Source organism: Asterias amurensis, chromosome 1 (assembly GCF_032118995.1).
Source record: "Asterias amurensis chromosome 1, ASM3211899v1".
Classification (NCBI taxonomy): domain Eukaryota; kingdom Metazoa; phylum Echinodermata; class Asteroidea; order Forcipulatida; family Asteriidae; genus Asterias; species Asterias amurensis.
The window spans coordinates 12,874,076-12,897,118 of NC_092648.1; the positions used below are offsets into that span (position 1 = coordinate 12,874,076).

At 38.1% G+C, this 23,043-nt stretch overlaps 1 protein-coding gene across 1 annotated transcript in view; it reads right to left on the bottom strand.

Moving 5' to 3' along the window:
• Positions 1–23,043, bottom strand: part of LOC139946025 (fermitin family homolog 2-like) — a 76,292-nt gene that overhangs the window by 38,784 nt on the left and 14,465 nt on the right. The window contains exons 3-4 of the mRNA XM_071943610.1: positions 9,181–9,420; positions 6,252–6,660 (exon numbers count right to left, since the gene is read on the bottom strand). Coding sequence (XP_071799711.1) covers positions 6,252–6,660; positions 9,181–9,420 — 649 coding nt within the window. The remainder of the gene's footprint in view (positions 1–6,251; positions 6,661–9,180; positions 9,421–23,043) is intronic.

The window sequence follows — 23,043 nt, forward strand, 5'->3', positions numbered from 1 at the left end:
AAATTTTTCGTGTTGAAAATACACAGAAGACATTTTTCAGAACAAGTTAAAGTAAACAAAATTTGTATTTATCTTCTGACATCAGAATGACGATTGTCTGAAAATTCCATTTTTATAACACTTTTGTGTAAATTGTTATTGTTTTTAATTTTTCTTTTTTAGCAATGAGTGAAACAATAAGTTTAATCATCCAAGAACAAAACTGAATTCTCTAAAAACAGTTAAAACATTTAAGGGTTTCCCCCCACTATTTCCTTGTGAATCCAATGACCGAATGAGCCTAATCTTTCACATGTTTGTTATGACATAGAGCAAGGGTTATGAAATGTTGGGTTGCATAAAGTGCGAGTACTGGTCTTTGACAATTGCCGATTCTTTAGAATGCAATAATTGCTCATTATCAAGGAACAAACACACACTAATTATCGCAGCAAGGCTCGGCATTCTTGATGGATTTAGTGGCACTAATCAGCCTCTTCACGCAGTATTGTAGGTCCTCATGATTGTGTCCCATGGTTTCTTAGAAACTTCTAATAAGCAATTAAATAGAATGAGCCATGAAGTAATAAGAAACAAGTCAATCTCATTATCAGGTACTTTAACATGTATGCCTACACCTGCAGTTATTGAATAATGATAAACAATAATACAGACAAACAATAAATAAATATATAACTGATAAAACAAACGAATATAATCAAACCAATGAGGGTAGCACCTTTTAAGAATAAAACAGACAAACTGCAACTTATTGAATTCCATTTAACAGCAAAGTACAAAATGTCATCATGTACAGTACAGTAGGTGTTAGGCATGTATAATAGGCATGCATTTTATGACTGACTTCACAATATTGAATAACACCTTTTTTGAAAGTGTCACTGAAGGTCATTGTCCACTGCCCTGTTCTTCTAGCCCAAATATGTCCCTACAGAATAATTCTATAAGCCACTCAAATTCTTCTCATTATTGGAAAAACTGCAAAATCCACAAGACAAAATAAAACACCTTGTGCAATTATCAATAACAATTAGGCATCTTTTCCATGGGAAAACACACAAGCAGGAGATCTAGTGCAGTTTGATGAGCCGTACTTGAATTGAATTTTCTCCCACCAAAGCTAAACAATTCAACGCCTCTGGGTGTGTGCCAAATTTGAAGCAGATGAATTCCATCCACCGTTCATGTGGGAATTCACCCGAAAGGGGGGAAAAAGGAAATATTCTGGTCACTCTATGACCATGCTCTGACCACAGAGACCTGGAGGGTTTGTTGCTTTTTCTTAATTTTATAGATGTATTTTAAGGTCATTGAACCTGGACATACATAAACGTCAATCAACGACAGTATGGCTAGTGTAGGAGTGCCAGGTTGTAATGTAAGCAGATATTTTGATAAGTTTGGGGAAATATTAATACCTCTCGGCAATAAAAAATCTATGAAGCCCTATGTTTTCTGCAAAGACATACCAAATGATGGGTAATAACAATAATGGCAATAATAATAATGGACATTTGTAGTGCACCATGTCAGTCAGAAAGACACTTCTGGCACATAGAAAATGGACTCTGCTAATGGCGGTACTTGAAGCAATTAGACTAAACAAGTGAAATTTCAAGTTTTGAAGCTGGAGAGAGTGCTTACTTCTAGTCTGAGGTACCATATTTAAATAGCATTCAAGCCAAAAAAAAGACAGACAAAACCCAGACAAAGTTGTTGTTTACATTGAGTTAGGAAAATGTGGCTGTGGCCCATTTAATGTTGGTAAATGTACGACTTCCAGTTCCTTCGCCACCAAACCAAAAGTTTATTACAGGTCATTTCTATTTTAAAAAACAACCCAGAAACCCATTTGTTCAATTTGCTACACTTATCATGCAGCATTGTGCAGTATTTAATACAGAAGTAAAGTAAACTTCCAAACTACCTCAATGGTACAGCACAGTAGCTTGGAGAATTGTCATTATAGGGGGGGGGGGGGGGGGCTGTGGGCTTTGTTGGTCCAACTCTAAGCACCCGCCCCTTGGTGGGATGGTATTGTTCACATTTACAACCCATGAAAAGTATAAGAGAGAAGTGTCAAGTCTAAAGTATCACTTTTGTAGCTAGCCTGGAATTTTCTACCAAGGGACAGTTCTGTTTTTCTTCATAATCCTATCAATTGCAATGAGATTACTTCAAATCGAAGGGCCATAATAGTTAAGACCGGGAGCTCAATATCAAAGACCTGCTTGGCGAAAATGAGAGGTCATCAAACTTCTCTACTAAGCCAAAATTAGCAGAGAACCACTCACAAACAACCAAGCAGTACATTACATTTTTGCTGGTAACCTGTATTTATATCTTCTAAGCAAGATTTGTTCACTGCTTTATTATGTGAGAGCTCTATGAAATCAGCCCACAACCAGCTTGTAAAAAAGATTTCTCTGCAACTTGTGTGTCTTTGAATCTTTGCTTGTTTTGCGACATGATTTCATCTCTTAAAGGAACACGTTGCCTTGGATTGGTCGAGTTGGTCTTTGAAAAGCGTTTGTAACCGTTTTTATATAAAATGCATATGGGTAGAAAGATGTTGTAAAAGTAGAATACAATGATCCACACAAACATGCCTCGAAATTGCACGGTTTTCCTTTTACCTCGTCGACAAACACGGCCGGCCATTTATGGGAGTCAAATTTTTGACCCCCATAAATGGCCGACCGTGTTAGTTCGCACAGTAAAAGGAAAACCACGCAAATTTGAGGCAAACTTGTGTGGATCATTGTATTCTACTTTTAAAACATCTTTCTAGCCATATGCATTTTAAAACAAACGGTTACAAACGCTTTTTATAGAACAACTCGTCCGATCCAAGGCAACGTGTTCCTTTAACGCAAAAGAACATTTCACAGATTTTAGCTGCGCCAACATTGCAATGCGTACATACAAAAACCATCTTGACGTATATCGGATTACAGTCAAGCATATGGTAAACAAATTTCTGTCCATCTGAAATGCATACATCACAACATTCACGAGGAGTCAAATAACTCACAGAAATTGATTCCGATTTACGTTTCCATGAAAGCCTACAGATATCAGCCCTAATTTGTAACAAGCTAAATCCAACCACACTTTCTAAAGAGCACACAGGTGTACAGGGTGGCATTTAGTATTATTGAGTGGAAACCTGGCAACTGTAGGTGTAATAATAAGTTCTTCTAATGACATTTTAAACCATCTTTCTAAACTCTACACAGGGCCCCTTGAGCGCTGGCTTAACAAATTACAATATACTCCACTGCTGCAGCCAGGGAAACGGTCTGTGCCAGGTCTGTTAACAGCTGCGATAAATACTGCAGGGGCAGGTTTTTTCCCCCTTCGCAAATCTCGCGGGAGATTACTTTATTTTCTTTCATAAATGACTGACCCAGAAGATATCTCTTTTCAATTTAAGAAAGTGTACGTGCCATTAGCCACCCATAGGTGACAGTTAACACAGAAATTCATTTCGTTTGAACCGTTGTCGAGGAACCTTCAGGAAATTTTCCCCATTATGTTCCCTCAATAGAAAGAGTAACTGTTGTGGTGTTGCGTAGCTTGCAGAAATGAAAACACTTTTGGACTGTAGGGTTTTGTTGGAGTCAATGAAAGAAGAATGAGGGAGACTCAATCAATTTTAAATTCTATCAAAGCTGTTTAACCTTCAAGCTGCCATTTTGAATACTAAGATGACATTTTACGATGGTTAGTGTGTGCTTAAAAGAAATATCATCAACATTGTTATTTTAATTGGAGTCGATGAAAGACAGGGTGATTCAATAATGAATTCCTACACCATTTCTTCCAATTTGATACCCTCCAGCTGGCAACAGCTAAATCAGAAAGAGCGTGGAACTTGTGACGAATGACAACATCGTCAAATACTTTATTTTTTATTGGACTCAAGCAAAGGGGGCGGTCTGTGTGAATATAATTCTGTTAGAAGTAATCCCAACATTTTGTTGATTTTTTCATCTTCTTTTTGGATCTCTAACCTTCTTGTGGTACATGGCAAGAGTAGCCGCCATAATAAAAAGACAGTTCAAGACAGAGATTAAAGCTTGTTAGGAGATTCTCCCGCTTGGATGGTTAAGGTCTTAACTCAATTTAACGCGGTAATCATTGACCTTTCCAGTTACAGATAGTTGTTATTAGTTCTCATTTCACAGACAAGCTCAAAGCCACTCATGTTGAAGATCACGATTCGATGAACATTGCAGGGCGGAACAATTTTCTGCAAAACAGAAGCTGCATTGTTTTCGTTTTTAAAACTGAATGCACATTTTAAAATACAGCGACACTTTGGATGAATTATCACCTCGTTTAATAAAGTGATTTGCAAAGCATAAACTGCAGAAACTGTATCAAAGAATGTCTGCAGCGAACATGACATTCAGCAGGTAACCACCTTTGCCTGTACTACATATATAAAACGCTCATAACCTAGTAATTTTGTAAGATACATGTCTGCTGCTCAGCTATTTGAAACCACGACCCAATTTCACAAAGCTGCTTATAAAGCAAAAAAGCAGCAAAGCACAACAAAATTACAATTATCGGAATAAGGTTACCAGCCAAACCTATGATGTCACAAACAATTTGTAACTGTTATCCTGCTCCTGCTAAGCAGAAATGTGTAAAATAATATTTCTGCTAAAGCAGCTCTAAGAAATTGGGCCCAGGTCTTTGATGCTGTTAAGCAACTGACAAGACTATCACGCACATCTGTCGCATAAAAAGTCCACATGAATGTGACATGGTTGTTGCGACCCTAATACTATGAGGAGAGCAGACTATGGGTTCAGTTTCTTTATCAAAACAAAGCGTCTGCGGATCCTACCAATGATTTCCTCTCGGTTGTTTCGATAACTGAGACTGAGTTTCCGTCGAAAAACACCACATTAAACACCAATCCACAAGTAAAGAGACCAGAGGAAACACCAACCGTCCTTCCTCTGTGCATTTTTTTCACTACGGTTATATGGGTATATATTTGTGAAATACAAGGCTTGAGGTATGGCTTTACCGTGTTCCTGTTCCTGTTGACTGTTAACACAATAACCTCAAGGTGATTATATTTAAGACATCCTACACCAGTATCTTCCGTAACCCCCTTCGCTATCCACCCTTTCCCCCCTTCCGCGTGGAGAGTACAGCGGCCCCCTCAGTGGAACCAACACAACCCTTGGTCTCCCCCGTAAGCCAATCTCTTATTTCCCTGGATGTGCTGTTGCCAGGTTACTGGGGATTAACTCAAGCCCAAATCCCATTTGGGGTCCGTTTTTGGGAATTATTATTTTGTTTGGCTAATGGGCAGTGTGCAGATTGTGTGCCAGCGGTGGATCCGGGCTGTAAACCAGAGATATGATTACGAACCCCTTTGACAGGCGTTTGCCTCACAGTTCTAGGGCAAGAACCTTGTCTATGTCCATAAGTAACAGGTAATTGTGAAACTCAATATCCAGGGCTGGATTTGTAGACTCCTTGAAAACACGAGGCCTGAAGGCTGACGTTGATCAATACCAATTCACAAACAATGATGAGGACAAAATTGCCCCTTTATTCATTATGTGCACTTGACAGGGTTTTCCTTTGTGTGTCCCATCAACGGTGGAAATTTGCACAATAAAGAAAGCAGTGAAACCCATCTGCATGTTTACCACCTAAAACGAGTAACGTCTAAGATATTTCACAGAAACTGCTATTAAATGAAAGGAAAACAAATTACTAAAAGATAAAATTCCAATGACCTTGAAATTTGAGATCTCAGATTCGATCAAATCCTCAACTGACCCATAAACTGAGGATGACCTTTGAACACAAAATTTTTCACATTCCATAAAGGGTCACTGTACATATAGCTCTATATGAACTAGTATTCCTTGAAGTTCACCATCATAAAAGTCATGGACAACTTGGTGGATGGACTCAGCTATGATTCTGTTCAGATTTAGGTGTTAGGTATAGCCATAAATACATACCATAACCTCATTTTCTGACAAATCCCCCTGTGGCCCGAGCTCTATCTTTTTTTCTACTTGTCAGCTCAACTACTGTACTTTACAATAGTACAAATTTGTACCTCAGAAAAACTGTTGGTTCTTCAATCCCCATTCCTCAAAAAAACAGTGAAGAATAGCGGTCTTATCAAATTCATCATATTCCAGCAAATACAGGCGATGGATTACAGGGAATTAGGGATGGTTTATCTATTGTACTTGTTTACCTACCCGCAATTGATGAGGGCCTTTTCTCGGTAGTTGTTGGGCTTTACCAGACCTTCTCGTGCCTCCTTGCTCGGCACCTGAGGGCTGTTCATCAACGACATGTTCAAGTTCTCAATACTATCGCTGAAGTTCCCTGAGCCTGAACTGTGTACGGAGTAGAGGGTGGTGTTGCCATTGTGGCCGGGCGTTGAATTGGGTGTCATCCGGTTGAACCCAGGGGAGGGTCTACGTGTGGGTGTGTGTGGGGGTATGCCATCCAGGCTGCCCGTGGAAGCCGCCTCGTTGCTGTTACTGGATGCCATGGAATCGCGGTCCCGGTCCTTCTTCTTCCGTCCGTTACTTCGCTGTTTTACGTGTAAGGCACCTGCGTCTGGTTTCTTGAGGAAGGAGAGCTCTTCTGGGTGACGTATACCTGGAGCAGAAAGACAACGTAATTTCTTGAGGCAAATATTGTTGTGTTACTGGAAATTCATTGAGACTAAATCTCTGTTAGTACTTAAAGACACTGGACACTATTGGTAAGTGTCAAAGACCAGTCTTCTCACTTGGTGCAATTCCACATATGCATACAAAAAAAAAACTGAAAATTTGAATGGAATTGGTCGTCGAAGTTACAAGATAATAATGGAAGAAAAAACACCCTTGTTTATAACTTGGCTATACCATCTAGCTCTATGGCTATACAGCATTCTCCCTTAACATTCCAAAGGTCCCCTGGCCAAATGCTTTAAAACACACAAGGACCAGTCGAAATTCTCTCCCAGTGGTCCAGCTGGCTAGTTCAGTTTTGGAAAGCATTAGCCTACTTGAATATTCATTATAGACCAGTGAAAAGGCTGGTGGACTAGTGAAAAGACAAGCTAAGTAGTCCTGCTGGCTAGTCACTGAAAAAGTTAACGACAAACCGTGCATACATGATATAGACAAAATTATACATGCAAACATCGATTTATCATCTCAACATACAGAAGAACCAGGTCAGAAATGGACCATAAGGTGCAGGTGTTAACCCAGGTTTGGGTTCCAAACTGGAAGTTATAACTGGAACAGCCACCAAACCAGAATTAGTCTTGAGAAACCTAAGTTTTCAATGAACCTATTTAAAGGCAGTGGACACTATTATTGGTAATTACTCAACATAATTATTAGCATAAAACCTTACTTGGTGACGAGTAATGGGGAGAGGTTGATGGTATAAAACATTGTGAGAAACGGCTCCCTCTGAAGTGCCATAGTTTTCGAGAAAGAAGTAATTTTCCACGAATTTGATTTCGAGACCTCATATTTAGAACTTGAGGTCTTGAAATCAACCATCTAAACGCACACAACTTCGTGTGACAAGGGTGTTTTTTTCTTTCATTATTCTCTCGCAAGTCCGATGACCGATTGAGCTCAAATTTTCACAGGTTTGTTATTTTATGCATATGTTGAGAACCACCAACTGTGAAGGCTGGTCTTTGACAATTACAATTAGTGTCCAATGCCTTTAAAGTATGATATTCTGACACTTTTTTTGAGCCCAAGGCCATGTTCTGAGACAAGTTTCTTTTAATTGCCTGCATGAATGTAAACTGTTAGAAACAGCAAAGAATTTCAAATTACAATATACATTCCAGAAGTGTTTCACTACCCCAAGGTTCTCAAAAAAAATAAAAATGTCTACTTGTACGTACATGATGGTAGAGCCATGGAGGATGGTATAACAGACCATCCCTTAATTCCACTCCTACCAGACCAATCACTTTTTAAGGTTGATTGCGTAGTAGAGTACCCCCCTTTGTTGTGGATGTTTTGAGAATGACATGACACAGTTTCCTTGTAAACAATTTCATAAATTTCCAAGAAGATTGCAAAAGCATCCCTTAGTCAGACAAGACAGACCATGGTCAGACTGAAGGAATGTTCTGATCCAGGCAGAGGCAAAGACTGTCAAGACTGTCAAGAATTTCAACAACAACATGTACCATCCAGACCCCAATTTCAAAGAGCTGCTAAGCACAAAAATTTGCTTAGCATTTAAAAAACAGGATTACCAACCAAATTTCCATTTGTTGCATATTGCTCTATTAGTGGTATTCAGCTGTTGTTTGTTTATCCTTGAAATCATATGGAAACTTGGTTGGTAATCCTGTTTTCATCAAGGAAGACATTTCATGCTAAGCAAATTTTGTGCTTAGCAGCTTTATGACATTGGGCCCAGATTGGAGGGAGAAAGTACATGTAGATTTGTGTGAGATGGAGATGGAACCAACACTAGATTATGATAAACATTTATTTGGACAGTGGGGGAGCCTCCTCAGAACCTCAGAACCCTTGCCCCCCCCCCCCCTCTTGCTCCCCAAATGGAATACAATAGATAACTCCTATCTCAAGTATGTCTTTGAACTGCTTACTGCTAAAACACTACTTAACAAATCTTGATATCAGGAAATACTGACAACTCTAATGGCCTCCTGGTGCTTAAAAAGTTGGACTGCTGTCATAATCATAGCAGGCCTGATGGAATAATGAACTTGAACTCAGTTATTGTAGGACGTCCTAGCTCTATGCTGTAAGCATGCCAGTGCTTGCTGTCACATCACAATTTAAAAATTACAGCACCCTCAGCATGTCAGTAGGTGCAGTAACTGGGTTAACGTTAATTTCAATGTACAGCTACGGCCTGCAATGGTTGTGATGGCAGTCCACCTTTGGATATGAAGGTACATGTATCAATGCGAAGCGAATCCGAGGTCACATGGCTGTTTTGCGCAGCGAATGTTTCGCACAAGTTGAGCACATCTCGAGTCTTCCAAATTACCTGTTGCGAATTTGTGATGTTAAAATTTGTATTGAATGGCATTCGCATGAACTATGAAACAGCTTTAACCTTAGAACACCTTAAAATTAACACCTTAGAACTATACAGTGTTTTCAATCATTGGGCCCTTACCAACTTCTTTACATAGCTCGATCACGGACGATAAGACATCAGAGGAAAAATCCACCCGCATGTCTATCAGCTGCATGTCTGGCATCTGGACTCGCAGCGTCTTGTGCATGGGTGTGAACTGCAGCTTGGCATCAGCCTGGACGTGGCATTGGTCCAGTGTGGAACCAGTCCGTTTCAACCACTGGTTCCTGTCTGGCCACCATATGGCGTGATCTGACCAATCTCTCTGCTCTTTCAGATCTGAAACACAGGAAAGAAAACACTTGAATTTATTGAATGAAATGACAACAACTTGAAATTTATTAAATGTGAGATCTTTGATGGGATTCATAAAATATCTAAAAAAAAAAGGTCAGTATTTGTAATGACTGCACACCTTCTTCTACAAGAAGACTCAGTGTCTTTGAACAGTCTGTTTGAAGGTCTAACCTGTTAATTTTAAACTCTTTAAACTGTGTATAGTATGTGAAATCAGGTAGGATACCTCGGGTCGATTTTCCAAAGATAGTCCATGTAACTTAGGACTAGTCCTAGGACTCTTTAGGAGTCATTAAAAACTTCAAGTTAGGACAAGTAAATTGTACTAAACCAAGATAAGACTGAGTCTTAACTCTTCGTGAAATCAACCCCTGTAAAATTGTTACCCAGTACACTATCCTTACAAAGTATCATGCTCATTTATTATCCACTACTTATTACAGAAAATGCACTGGTCTGTTATTGTTGGGGTAGGGGAGGACTGGGGGCGTGTGTTACAAATTTGCTCTGAAAACAAAATATTTTCTTGTAATTGTTCACTCGAGTGATGTGAAATTGGTTTGAATTCTAAAATGAAATAAGTACAACACGTTTTCTGATGCCGCCAAGTGTACAGCTCAATTTAATTTTTAATTAATTATCAATGATGAACATGTGCCCATTTGGGCTAACGATCTTCTGCTAACATTGCCACAGAAATACATACAAGTGAAACAAGGCCCTAACCCTGACAGTGACAGGTATCCGAGAATTTAAATTGTGCGAAGGATCGAGGCACAACACTGTGCATGCATGGTGGGCTGCTATAGTGTTAACCTCTCCATTGGAGTGCAATTGCACTGTAGTATCATGAAGGTAATCAAAACATAACCATACAGCTGTGTTTACAGATGGTTAACTTGTCAACTTTCGGTTGTGCAATTTATTCAGCTGATATTTATAGGTGATCTTTCAAGAATGATTACTCCGTTGAAGCATTATAACCAAATACTCTTGCCCTCTTACAATTCCATACACGTACATGTACATTGCAGGTGTATATCTACCTGTTTGTATACTTTTCGCTTTGATTTTGAACTTGGTGTTTTTAATAGTGTCCTGTTCAGATTATCTAATGAAATTGCCATTGAATTCAAATGGAAATCTGGCCTTGCCCATATTTTATAAATCTTATCTGGGCATTTTGTTCTGAAGGTCTTCTCTTCAGGCTTGATTTTTGGTCCTTGGGAAAAAAACGTAGGAACATTGTATTGAGTACAACTGCTGACCTACATTGAACATACACATGGTGAAGGCTTTGGAGGATTTTCAGGCTATTTAATCACCATTTTCTGATTTTTTTTTCCAAGGACAAAAAATCAGAAATCAGGCTAAAGTAGGATGAATATTTATAATGCCTGTCTTGTATGTAGTTTTATGGTTTACTCATGTGTACACTGGCCTCAGGAATCACAAATCTGGTTGTCTGAATGAATCTCAAGACCAACAACAACACGTCATCACATCTCGAGAGAAAAACCAATAACAACACCAAATTCCTGCATCCTGTGGTCAATGTACCGTGGAATTGCCCTCTTTGAACATCCCACCTCCTTCAACAGCTTGAAAAGAAAGTGACCGTAGATTTTAACATGGCATGTTTACTACTCTAAACAAAACGCCAAATCACAGAGCGGCCAAAAAAAGCGATTACAAAAACGCAAATCCACAAATCATAATAAAGTAGTCTCTGGCTCAAGCCTCAAGAATGACACCATCTGTTTCCAGGCCCATCTGTCTCCTTGACATCGACCATCTGGAATGTCTCAAGCCCAGGTATTAGAAGAGCTTACTTGATGGGCTCCTCTTCTTTATCCTACAACTACTACAGAGCAAACCCTGCAGATATTTTTATGCTAACAAATATTTGTTCTCCATCTCGTGCCCCCCCCCCCCACCACCTTCCAAATGAAAGAGACGGAGACATTCCTGAGATGAAACGTCATACTTTAAGAGAGAAATTTCAAGCCGCGTGTCAGGCTGTCAAAGTTTTCATTTATCAGCTGCTACAACAGGCATAATAAAATAGCATTGATTAATTTTCCATGCTCATTGTTTCTAAAACTAATTCTTTGCTTCACAATTTCAAATCTTACTTACAGTGACCATGTTGATAAAATATGATGATATTAATGTTATTAATTTTTCCATGAACCATTGATATGTTGGTTCAGTCATCTGTTTTTTCCTTCATTTAAATCCAGAGGGAAAAAAGTAACACTAGGCTGGACATTGGTCACGAGCGGGCATGAGAAAAACAAGGAAAAGGGAAACCATATGAATACTTTTAAGAATAACATGTGACCTAATGTACATCCTAGATATCGTGTACAAAGCAGGTCTCCATAAGCGCTCAAATCCGGATAAATTGATACATGTACATGTAGTTGAACAACACATTTAGGTATTGAATTACAGGTATCAAATTATATGTACATGTTGTTTATCATGTAGGCTTACAGCAAAGCCCTGTATCCTTACAAATGACAACAAGATCAGAATAATAAATTTGATCTTACATCACCAGAGTCATTTCAATATCCTTCTAGAGTTTGTTTAGAAAAACAAGTTAGTTTTACACATCATAATAATGTGTGTATTTTATAGGAAGTACAACCGATAGTTTTCATTCACCATCACAAAATACATTTTCAGTTGTCTTAGACCAGTAAAGATTAAAAATGTTGGTATAATTTTGCTTTAGCTGATATTATAAGTTATCACACAAGCGCGAGTGGAATACGGAAAAATAAAGCGCTTCTGCGTTCGGCCTCGTTGTATATGGGACGCAGACGCGCTATATTTTCCGTATTTCCACGAGCGCGCGTGTGACAACGTATTTATCTTCAAGCACACTTGGTGCGTGACATAGAACACACAAGACGCATGGTAGTGATATTAGCCGTGCAATATAGGTTTTTATCACCACTCCATTCTGCCAATCTGATTGGAGGATTAGCGCGTACTTGAAGATAATACATTTTCTGGGAATATAATGCATGCTCATAATGCATGATCGTGTTTACAAAAGCTGATACATTGCCATCAAACATTGTACACAACCAGTATAACAGCAGACTTTTTCTCTCATATGACCTATTGACCCAATTCACGTGACTTCTAAGTTCCACCATATTAGATTCTTGTTTGCACCATTTTGTGAGTCAATGTCCAGGCCCTATGTGTTTTATACAGTGTTGGTGTACATGTAGTGTCAATTTTAGGTGACACACTGTTTACATGCTTATAAATCTTTGATTCCCCAAATCCCCTTATGTGATGTGTGTGCAATAGGTTAGAACTTATGTAACAGGCCTGTGATTCTTTAATGAGGCAAGACAAGGGCAACTGAGGTCATAGTCTACAAATCTCAGGCCTTTGGCAGCACTTTGCACAACTTGTAATGATGTCACTTTTGCTAAAAAGTATTCAAGCGTCAGACACACTTTCCACCACTCACATGTTCGCTACATTGGCACACACGACTGCCGTACTCGGAATAAACGTAAAACACTGACAATGGCTTTGACATTTATGCGCACGCATGTCAGTGAAATTTTACTCATTGTCTAAGACCCAGTTACTTGTGTGACGTCACCACATCGAGCTCCTATTTTTAGCATCCGTGTGGAGTTCTGTTCAGCAATAAGAGTTTCAAATTTCTCATCCCCTTATCATGCCACAGTGTGACACAAACAAAGGTCTCTGACCTTCCAGAAATTGTTGAAGGCAACTGCAAAATACTCAACAGCAACACTCCCCGAACACAAGTTCCAAGATGTATTTCATAAAAACCGGGGTCCATTTGATCTTTTTCCTCGAATCCTCTTGATGATGACAAATGGCACGCTCAACCCAAGTGGCAGTATCCCCAGGGTTGATGGCGTTCTAACACACATGTTCATTTGTAACGATATTTAATTAAGAAAGTGATTATGGCCTGTGACTCATAAAACGCACGCAGGACCCTGACAACAAGAGAGAGAGAGAGTGCGTGTGTGACGCTCTGGGGCAACAGGCCTCTACTCTGGCACTAGGAATCGGAAATCCGATTAGTGGACCTTTCTGTTGACACCATCCCTTTGAGCAGCAAATCTGATTAAGCTAGGGATTAGAGACAACGGACAGAAAACTGTCTGCATTATCTTTAGGATAAATATTTAGGGAAAGGTTGTAAGCAGTGAGTGAGGACACAAGCTAAGCTGACACTGGTCAAAAGGACCGCCCGAGATGTTTGCATGGGGAGAAGATGAAGCGAGATTTGATTGAAAGTCCTTATGTGTGAATCATATATGAATTATGTGTGACTGGACGGAGAGGTGACACACCACTACATGGTACATTAAACCACCACAGATCTACAGGGTTGCATACATGTACATCCATATTCATACATTTATTACATCTATGTACATGTACATTCGTACAAAATGCAAGCTAGACTGTACACAACATGTATGTACATGTACCCGGTATGTTTTGATATTGTTCTGAAAAACACATTCACGCAATGCATTTATTCACAATTAGTTGAAAATCATGAACCTGAACTGCAATCCTGTAGTTCTGCATTACATGTACTTTTTGTGTAGGCCTACACCATCTTAAAGTACATTTTGCAATTATTGCATCAGCACCAAAAGAAAACCACAAAATATGTTATACAGAACAAATTTAAAAATTCTAGATGAACATACACATTCTAGGATTTCTATTAGTATTCTTAAACAATCTAACAAAAGGTAAATTGTAGTTTTGTTCGGTGAGCGCTTAGTTTAAAGATCCCATTCCAATGTGAGAGGTAAATGGTGACTATCAACCATGTAATGTGAATGTATAAGTACACAACATAATTATTTACTAAAATTATTTTTAAAAACTTGAAAAAAACCCCCAATATTACACATAAAAGCACGAGTCTCTTAGCTCACTTAAAAATCACTGGACTCTAAAAACAATATGTATTGACAGTAGATTGACGAGCACACCATTCTTAAAATAAAACTGACTCGTTTCTTGGCTCTCTGCCAAGCCACCACTGGAGCACATCTTAATCAGACATCACGCTTCCCACATAAAAAAACTCTGATATGGTTGTTTTCATTTCATAATCCGTGGCCGAAGATGTTATATCCCCAGAGTGCTAGTGTTACATCCTCTCGCTATGGCGTTACTCAATGGTTTGTGTGCTAATAAGAAACCATGTGCGCTTCAGTCCAATTTCATGGAGCTGCTTAAAGCCCAATTGAAGCTCTAGCACAACATGCTTGACCAAAATAAGGTTACAAGCCAAATTCATGTATGCTTACCATGTGACTACTGTTGTACCCTGCTTTGTTTTGCTTAGCAGGAACTTTTAAAGCAATATTTACTGCTCAAGAAGCTCTATGAAATTGGTCCCTGGTTTTCTTCAATTATTTGCAATCCAACTGTTACAAGGTTGAAGATAGAACCTTTTTTTTTTTTAACTCTATACTACACGTAGGCCAACTTGGTATTGATAATCTACAAACAACAATCAAATAAATGTCTGTCTGCCTCTCTGATAAAAATGACATATTAGTACATTTCACAAGTTATCTGAAGACAAAGTACAAGACTGATGATTAGGCCTACATCAAAACGAAAACTGATGAATCTAATCTTAAATCTCACTAATTATAAAGTTCATATCGGTACAGAGCCTCCAGAAAATTGTTATAATATTTTTTTAAACAAAGGCAAAGTCCACACAACAGAAGGTTTAAATGCTTAATTTTTAAAGGCCTGGGGCGATTTCTTCTTGATAAAGGGCACCTCTACGAGGAATATGTGAATTTCTATTGAATTTGAAATCATTCAACTTCAAGGGGTACCAAGGCAATGACCAGGGGCAACAGGGGCAATTGCTTTTGTAGGCTAACAGGCTTGCGATGACATTTAAACAAAATGCTGGGACATTGTTTAAATAATTAAATTTCCGCAATCGATAAAAGCTCAATATGAATGGCAAAATATCCTCAAACATAAACATTTTTTTATGGACCCTTTAACTTTTAAAATAAAATGTTGGATTGAGTTTCACAGCTTGGCTGCACAGTGTGTCTTCACTAAAAACTAGAGAATGGTAAATTGATATATTTCCTTTAAGTTGCGCGACATTCACATTGTTTGTCAGATGCTTGTTCAGTAATGTACATTTTAAACATTACTTAAAACTGTTTAAAGGGACACATTGCCTTGGATCGGTCGAGTTGGTCTTTGAAAAGCGTTTGTAACCGTTTTTTATAAAATGCATATGGGTAGAAAGATGTTGTAAAAGTAGAATACAATGATCCACACAAACATGCCTCGAAATTGCGTGGTTTTCCTTTTACCTCGACGACTAACACGTCAGCCATTTATGGGGGTCAAAATTTTGACTCCCATAAATGGCTGACCGTGTTAGTTCGCACAGTAGAAGATAAAACCACGCAATTTCGAGGCAAACTTGTGTGGATCATTGTATTCTACTTTTAAAACATCTTTCCAACCATATGCATTATATAAAAAACGGTTACAAACGCTTTTGTTTTGACCAACTCGTCCGTTCCAAGGCAACGTGTTCCTTTAATAACCATAAAAAAAAAACATGTAATGTAAAGCAACCTTGTTTATACAGAACTTGTACATCATGGACACACAAGGACGATACGCTTGACATTTATTACAATTCTATTTTTATAGTCATTGAAGGTCATAATATTCACCACCAAAGGAACCATTTACTACAAAATATCCACTAATAGTACATGTATGTACTTGTACCTTATGGACGTCAAAAGCCTGTCACTCATTTGTCAATAGGTACTAGTACAGTTAGGTTCACCCCTTTTTAATTTTTTTTACAAACAGCAGTATAAAACTTTAATGTTGAATCTGTATACATTAGGTTTTTAGAACCCTTCGAAAGGTTTCAATCCCTTATAAATGTATACAATAAATCTTAAAGGTGGTCACGTTTATCGCCGAAAATTTTGAAGTGAATACGTTCATGCAGGAAGAATAATCCCCAATAGCATTACAAATAATCTTTGAGGCATTTTAACGCTTCCTAAATGCTTCTTAAAGGAACAAGTTGCCTTGGATCGGTCGAGTTGGTCTTTGAAAAGCGTTTGTAACCGTTTTTTATAAAATGCATATGGGTAGAAAGATGTTGTAAAAGTAGAATACAATGATCCACACAAACATGCCTCGAAATTGCGTGGTTTTCCTTTTACCTCGTCGACTAACACGTCGGCCATTTATGGGGGTCAAAATTTGGACTCCCATAAATGGCCGACCATGTTAGTTCGCACAGTAGAAGGAAAACCACGCAATTTCGAGGCAAACTTGTTTGGATCATTGTATTCTACTTTTAAAACATCTTTCCAACCATATGCATTTGAAAAAAAAACGGTTACAAACGCTTTTGTTTTGACCAATTCGTCCGATCCAAGGCAACGTGTTCCTTTAAAATTCAAACTTGGGGAGATAAAAGAAATGATACGTTTTCCATAATCGCAGTACTTTGAAATAAAATATTTCTCAAAATGCAATATAATATCGAAAGCTCTGTACTTCTTACCAGTATCATATAAGTTTTCATTGACATTAATTTTCAGAGTCATCACCAAATGTATACAGACCCTTTAAAGGAACACATTGTCTTGGATCGGTCGAGTTGGTCTTTGAAAAGCATTTGTAATCGTTTGTTATAAAATGCATTTGGTTAGAAAGATGATTTAAAAGTAGAATACAATGATCCACACAAATTTGCCTTGAAATTGCCTGGTTTTCCTTTTACTTTGCAAACTAACACGGTCGGCCATTTAAATTTGACTCCCATAAATGGCCGACCGTGTTAGTCGACAAGGTAAAAGGAAAGCCACGCAATTTTGAGTGATACTTGTGTGGATCATTATATTCTACTTTTAAAATTCCTTCTAATCATATGCATTTTATAACAAACGGTTACAAACGCTTTTCAAAGACCAACTCACCCGATCCACGACAAGTGTTCCTTTAAAGGAGGAGGGGTTCCTTCATTGTTTCAACCCTGGATCTGTCATTGCATACAATCTCCAGACTTGAGGATGTTTGTTTTAAGAGACACAGACCTTCAAAAACAAACTACTCCTGTACAGAAAATCAATTACTGTCCAGGGAAAGAGTGCTACATTGTACGTGTACTACATGTACCTACTGTAGTAATCCCCTGAAGGAAGAAATGAAATTAATATCAGAGGTCCAGGGTTTGGTGCCAGCCCCTAATCTCCAGGTCCAGCCTTGAGCCATGGCTCTTATTACCCACCAGAGTGGTCATCCACGTATGGATTTATTAATTGGGGTGGAAACTGGAGTAAGATGGATTTATGAGTGGAATATGAGCTGGGATCTGGATGATCCTTGTGGTGCTGTTCTGGGCTGGAATTACTGTACATAATAGAGCAATAAACTGGATGCGCTTGCACTGATGTAACTAATGGGATTCTCAAGCAATGGGAATATTATGCTACAAGAAGGGTCCAGGTGTGGTATGACATACCAAGTGCAATCTTGGTTTTAAATATCGTGTACAAAACCAAAAATAAATCTAACATTAAACTCCAAACAATTGGAGAAGAAAGAGAACGGGTAGACAAGTAAGGGGATTGGGATTTGGGGGGGGGGGGCCTAAGAACTATAGATGTAAAGCCTATCCTAACCATACCATTACCATGATGTATTATTTGTTTTCTAACATGATCAAAAGTCAACGGTTAAATTTGGTTTTGGGCAAAAATGTAGTGTGTCTACAAGATTAGTTACAGTATAATAGAGCTAGGACCCAGTGAAGGGCTATGCGAGTAACCATGGAGGGCAGAGGCGAAAAGCAAGAGGAAGTTCTAAGAACAGTACACTAATGTTAGCAGGTGGTGAGTAGATATGCGGATGTTACATTTGTGAGTGTTTACAAGTTTGTGCTGCAGAAATCTCCATCTGACCATCTGACCAACCAAAATTTGTTTTTAAAATTAATTTTTTTTTTCTCCGGAGCCAAAACTCTGAGAAACATACTGCATGTACCCTGGAATGAAAAACCCCAGAGTGCATGTTAGTTCGTTTCACCATGATTTCACCGAGAAACATATTTTCATTTTCCAGCTGAACTCACAAGCATTCCCACAACCGCTGCCAACTCCAAACGGATCAATAACAGATCGACAATTTATGACTGGATTTACAAATTGAATTAGACATTAGATGAAGGCCCTGAGGGGCTAGGTAAACTTGAGATAGGGAATAATTATTGGCTGCTTGTCCAAGTGGACGTTGCAACGGACGGCCAAAATTACAAGGTGTACACAGTGCATGTACACAGGCACATGATAAGAACATCAAGCGCATCTGTGCGAGAATTAAACCTTGAAGGAGATCCAATTTTCGAAGAAGGTAAACAGCACATAATTTCTCAACTAAGTTCTAATCATGGAAACTGACCTCAGTTTATATATATTTTCCCTGTTTGACTGTTTTTATTGGGGAGGTCTGTAAATTATATATACACATCCTAGAAAAACAATCCCGAGTATGAAAACTTGATATTTATTATGTGAATTTTGTTTTGTTTTAATGTACTTAGGTTTCATGTTATTTGTAACCACAAGGTCCTCTAAGAATACCACTCCAATTGGGCCAAACTACAATATTTAGGTTTTACCTATAGCAAGTACACAAAAATATGTTTTCTATAGAGCATATCCTCCAAGAAATTATATCATACAACATAATGGGGAAACCCCCAAAATCCTGCCCACTATCAACTATTTTGTAAAAAAACAGGCGCAAACTTGAACAACTGCTTGAATGATCTCATTTCCTTTTCCTTCAAGCGGTTGAAACAATCTATTTTTTTTCAAAGGGAAACAAACTGCACATTTTTCTAATGAAACTATACTTTAAAAAATATATATAACATCTTCACAGAAGACCAGTGTATATTTTGTTTCTCTCAAGTTGTTTGCAATATATTGACTATAGAAACATTCACAATGCAGTATATACTGAAGAGATGATGCATCTTTCTCTCACAGACAGCGCTTATAAGAGAAAAAGGTTCAGACATTTTACATCATTTAGAAGCCATCAATAAAAACCGCTGATTCCTTTAAAAAATGAAACTCGAGGAATGTCACGAAGGACATTTAAGCACTCGCAACGTGTACAAGTACAAGTTGTACATGCGGGGAAATTCTGATCAACAACTGAAAAGGAATACACAACTCGTCTAGTGCCTAGCAGGAATGTATCTAGTTGCAAAAAGCAGAGATTTTCCAACCCGTAATTCATCAGCCTACATGTACCTTCCACCCAGGAGAAGATGAAAGGAAAATAAAAAGCCCTAACCATTATGTATTGGCTTGTTTCTTTGGGGCTTGGCAGTAAGCTGAGCAAAGTAATAGCTCCCGGTGGGTGGTAGGGAGAGATTCATCAATGCTCCATGAGCTCATCTCTTATTTCCTGATCAGATGATCTTGGAATTGGCGCCTCCGCCTGCTGTGAGTAGTAAAGCCTGACTGGTTACCATGGCAAGGCTGCTGGATAATGTGCTTGTTTAGCAGTGAACCTCAGGGCCGGTAGGAGGGAGCTGTATTGGTCTATACCTCAATGGTTCTACACAGCTTGGGTTGGAAGTAAATTGTGAACGAAGTTGGCCTGTACTGGAACTCACTGAATTTAGTTGTTTTAAAACTAAAAGGGATGATTTGTGCAAAATTAAGGACATTCTAGGCAGCTCCTTGATTACTCAAGTAACCTTGAAGACAGACATCAGTTGATGATTTTCTGAATGTTTAAAAAAAATCCTTCTTTAGTAAACAAGATACTGCAGTCACAATAATGTGACTATTCAGTTGTCCTTCATAATGTAATGTATAAAAAATGTAAATAAAGTATTATATTATTTTCAACCTTAAAGCAAGCTTGTTGAATGAATCTACAGGAAGGGCATTTTTATGATTATCATTTTGAACTTTGTATTACTTGACAGGGCTCGAGTTTGGGTTAAAATCTCAAAGACCGAAGGGCTTGTTGCTAAAAATTTGCATTCACCTAGAATTGCTCTAACTAAATTAGAAAAGTTTATTATGCATACTGTTTTTATTTGAAAAAGAACTAATGACATACCGTATGTTATAAGAGAAGATTTATATCATTTTTATTTAAAAAGTTGTTCATTATACATGTAGCCTACAGTGTACATACTTCATTACTCAATCAAATTGAAGGTGTTAAACAGACCCAAAGTCAACATCTGCCATTTGAACATAACGTTTTTGTTTTACTTTTACTTTAAAAGGTATTACACAGTGAGGTTTAAAAAACACCAGACTGCTGTAATTTATGAGTTTACCAGCCCAAAACTGGCCTTGAGCCTATGGTCCAGTATAAAATTTAAGCCCTGCTTGAAGATAACAAATTTAAATGATGTACCTTACAAACATGGATTCTGCAGGTCCATTACGTACATTTAAGTATATTGTCCTATACTTTCATATACTGTAAGCCTCTATGTTCATGTAACTTAATCCATGTCCTTTATCTAATGCTTGTGTCTCAAATGAAAGAGAGACAAAAATGTCCACATTAGTTGATGAAACCATTGCCCTAAACCACACTTGATTTCTCTTCACCGGCAATCTCAATATCATATTTCCCAAGCCTTTAATGCATATTTCTGCCCTGTCCAGCGCACACGTTCCTCTCCCTACTGCTTAACGAGCTAATAGATTGTGGGTTACAAGGTCCCCACCACCTGGCTATTTTTGGTCATGCCGAGTATGTGAGTGGTATGTGAAAACCGTGCAGGAATGCTTAACGCTTGTAGCTGGTGTGTACATCGTACGACCGCGGACAGTATGCTTACTACGTTCAGTACTGGACATATACAACCATGCATGAGGGGTTGGTCTCTTCATTCAGTTGTGATTCTACTACCTTTAAAATCAGTACAGACCAGTGAATTACAGTGCTGGAATACAAACAAATTCCAATTTAGCCTACTCATTATCATACACATGAAACAAGCCACTTCATTTGAGAAACCATAAAGAATGACCCTGTTCTGGATGTATGTATACAAACATTCTAGAGGGGTTGGTCCTTTCATTCGCTTGCAATACCAGCTACCTTTAACCAGCACAGAAAAGTGAATTAGTGCGAGCATAACAAATTGCAATAAATCTGTTCACAGCATCAGGAGCCCACTCATTCTTACAGGAACATTAACACAATACATAAGAAACAAGCCATGTAACTCGAGAAACCATAAAGAGCGACCCTGTACTTTTACATTGCGGTGATAAACTCCTCAGTAATGACCAGATTTATGGAGAGTGAGGATGGTGATCTATAAATTTTACTTTTATGAAATCTATTCGCACAAATGGAGCAAATATGAGTCATGCACTCTCTGTCTAATGTTATCATAAATATTTGTGTTTTTCATAAATATTTGTAAAGATAAGAAGTTGAAAAAATAAACACAATTTACAGCTCATACCTATAAAATGCCTCAAATTACATGAAGGCCACAGAGATCATGGCCTGTGTTGCCCATTGCCTTGGCCTGGTGCCCCTTCAAAAGTTTCTAAAAGACTATACGATTTCCAATGAAAGTGCCCTTTGGAAATTGGACAATAAAAGTGACCTTGCCCTCTTGAAGATGAAATTTCAGGCTCAATATACCCTTCTGAATAATGCTTACATTTGTTCCTGTGATCTCTTTGTTTTAAGTGCACCAAAAGCACCCTGACACTCAGAAAAATCAAGTCACACTTGAAACATGTTTTTTTCTTAAACTTCTTATTTCTTCTTGTTGTGGTTATTTTTTTTACCCAGATTGCCTTTTTGTGATTGCAGTCTAAGATAATTCCACATGCAGCTGTAATGCTTCTGGGTGCGAGTAACAAAATCTTGCTCATTTTACTTTCCACGAAAGTTCTTCTGTGAAAAACAAGAACGTGATCAGAAGCACTCTGCCATCAACGAAACGAATCAAGAATTTACTATACTTCTTTTGTCCCCTTTTCTTGGACATTATTCACTGGATAAATGTAGAACATGGCACCTTCTGGCAATGTTTACATGGAATGTTTAACAAAATATGTGTACTTTCATTTTAAGTCAGACAAGTTTATTCCTTTTGATTGATGCATTGAATTGAGAAGAAAATTTTAGTATGAAATTATCGACAATAATGATGTACACTGTAGGTCTACATGCCGGACTACTACACATAACACAGGGAATTTTTGGTTGTTTTAACAGAACATAAAATCATCAACTTTTGGGAGAGATAAGGGACAAATATTATAATTTGAATATAATTATAATACAATCGGTAAAGCTAAGGTTCGAAATGACAACATTTATTATCACCTGAGGGTGACAGAGAGCAAAATCTCACCACTTTTTTTGTATTTCAAAAAGGACGCATTTCACATCATTCATGAATATTTACGCAAACAATTAGCAGACTGAAATTTGGCTGTTTGTCATGACAAAACTCCAGACAGATTGTATGCT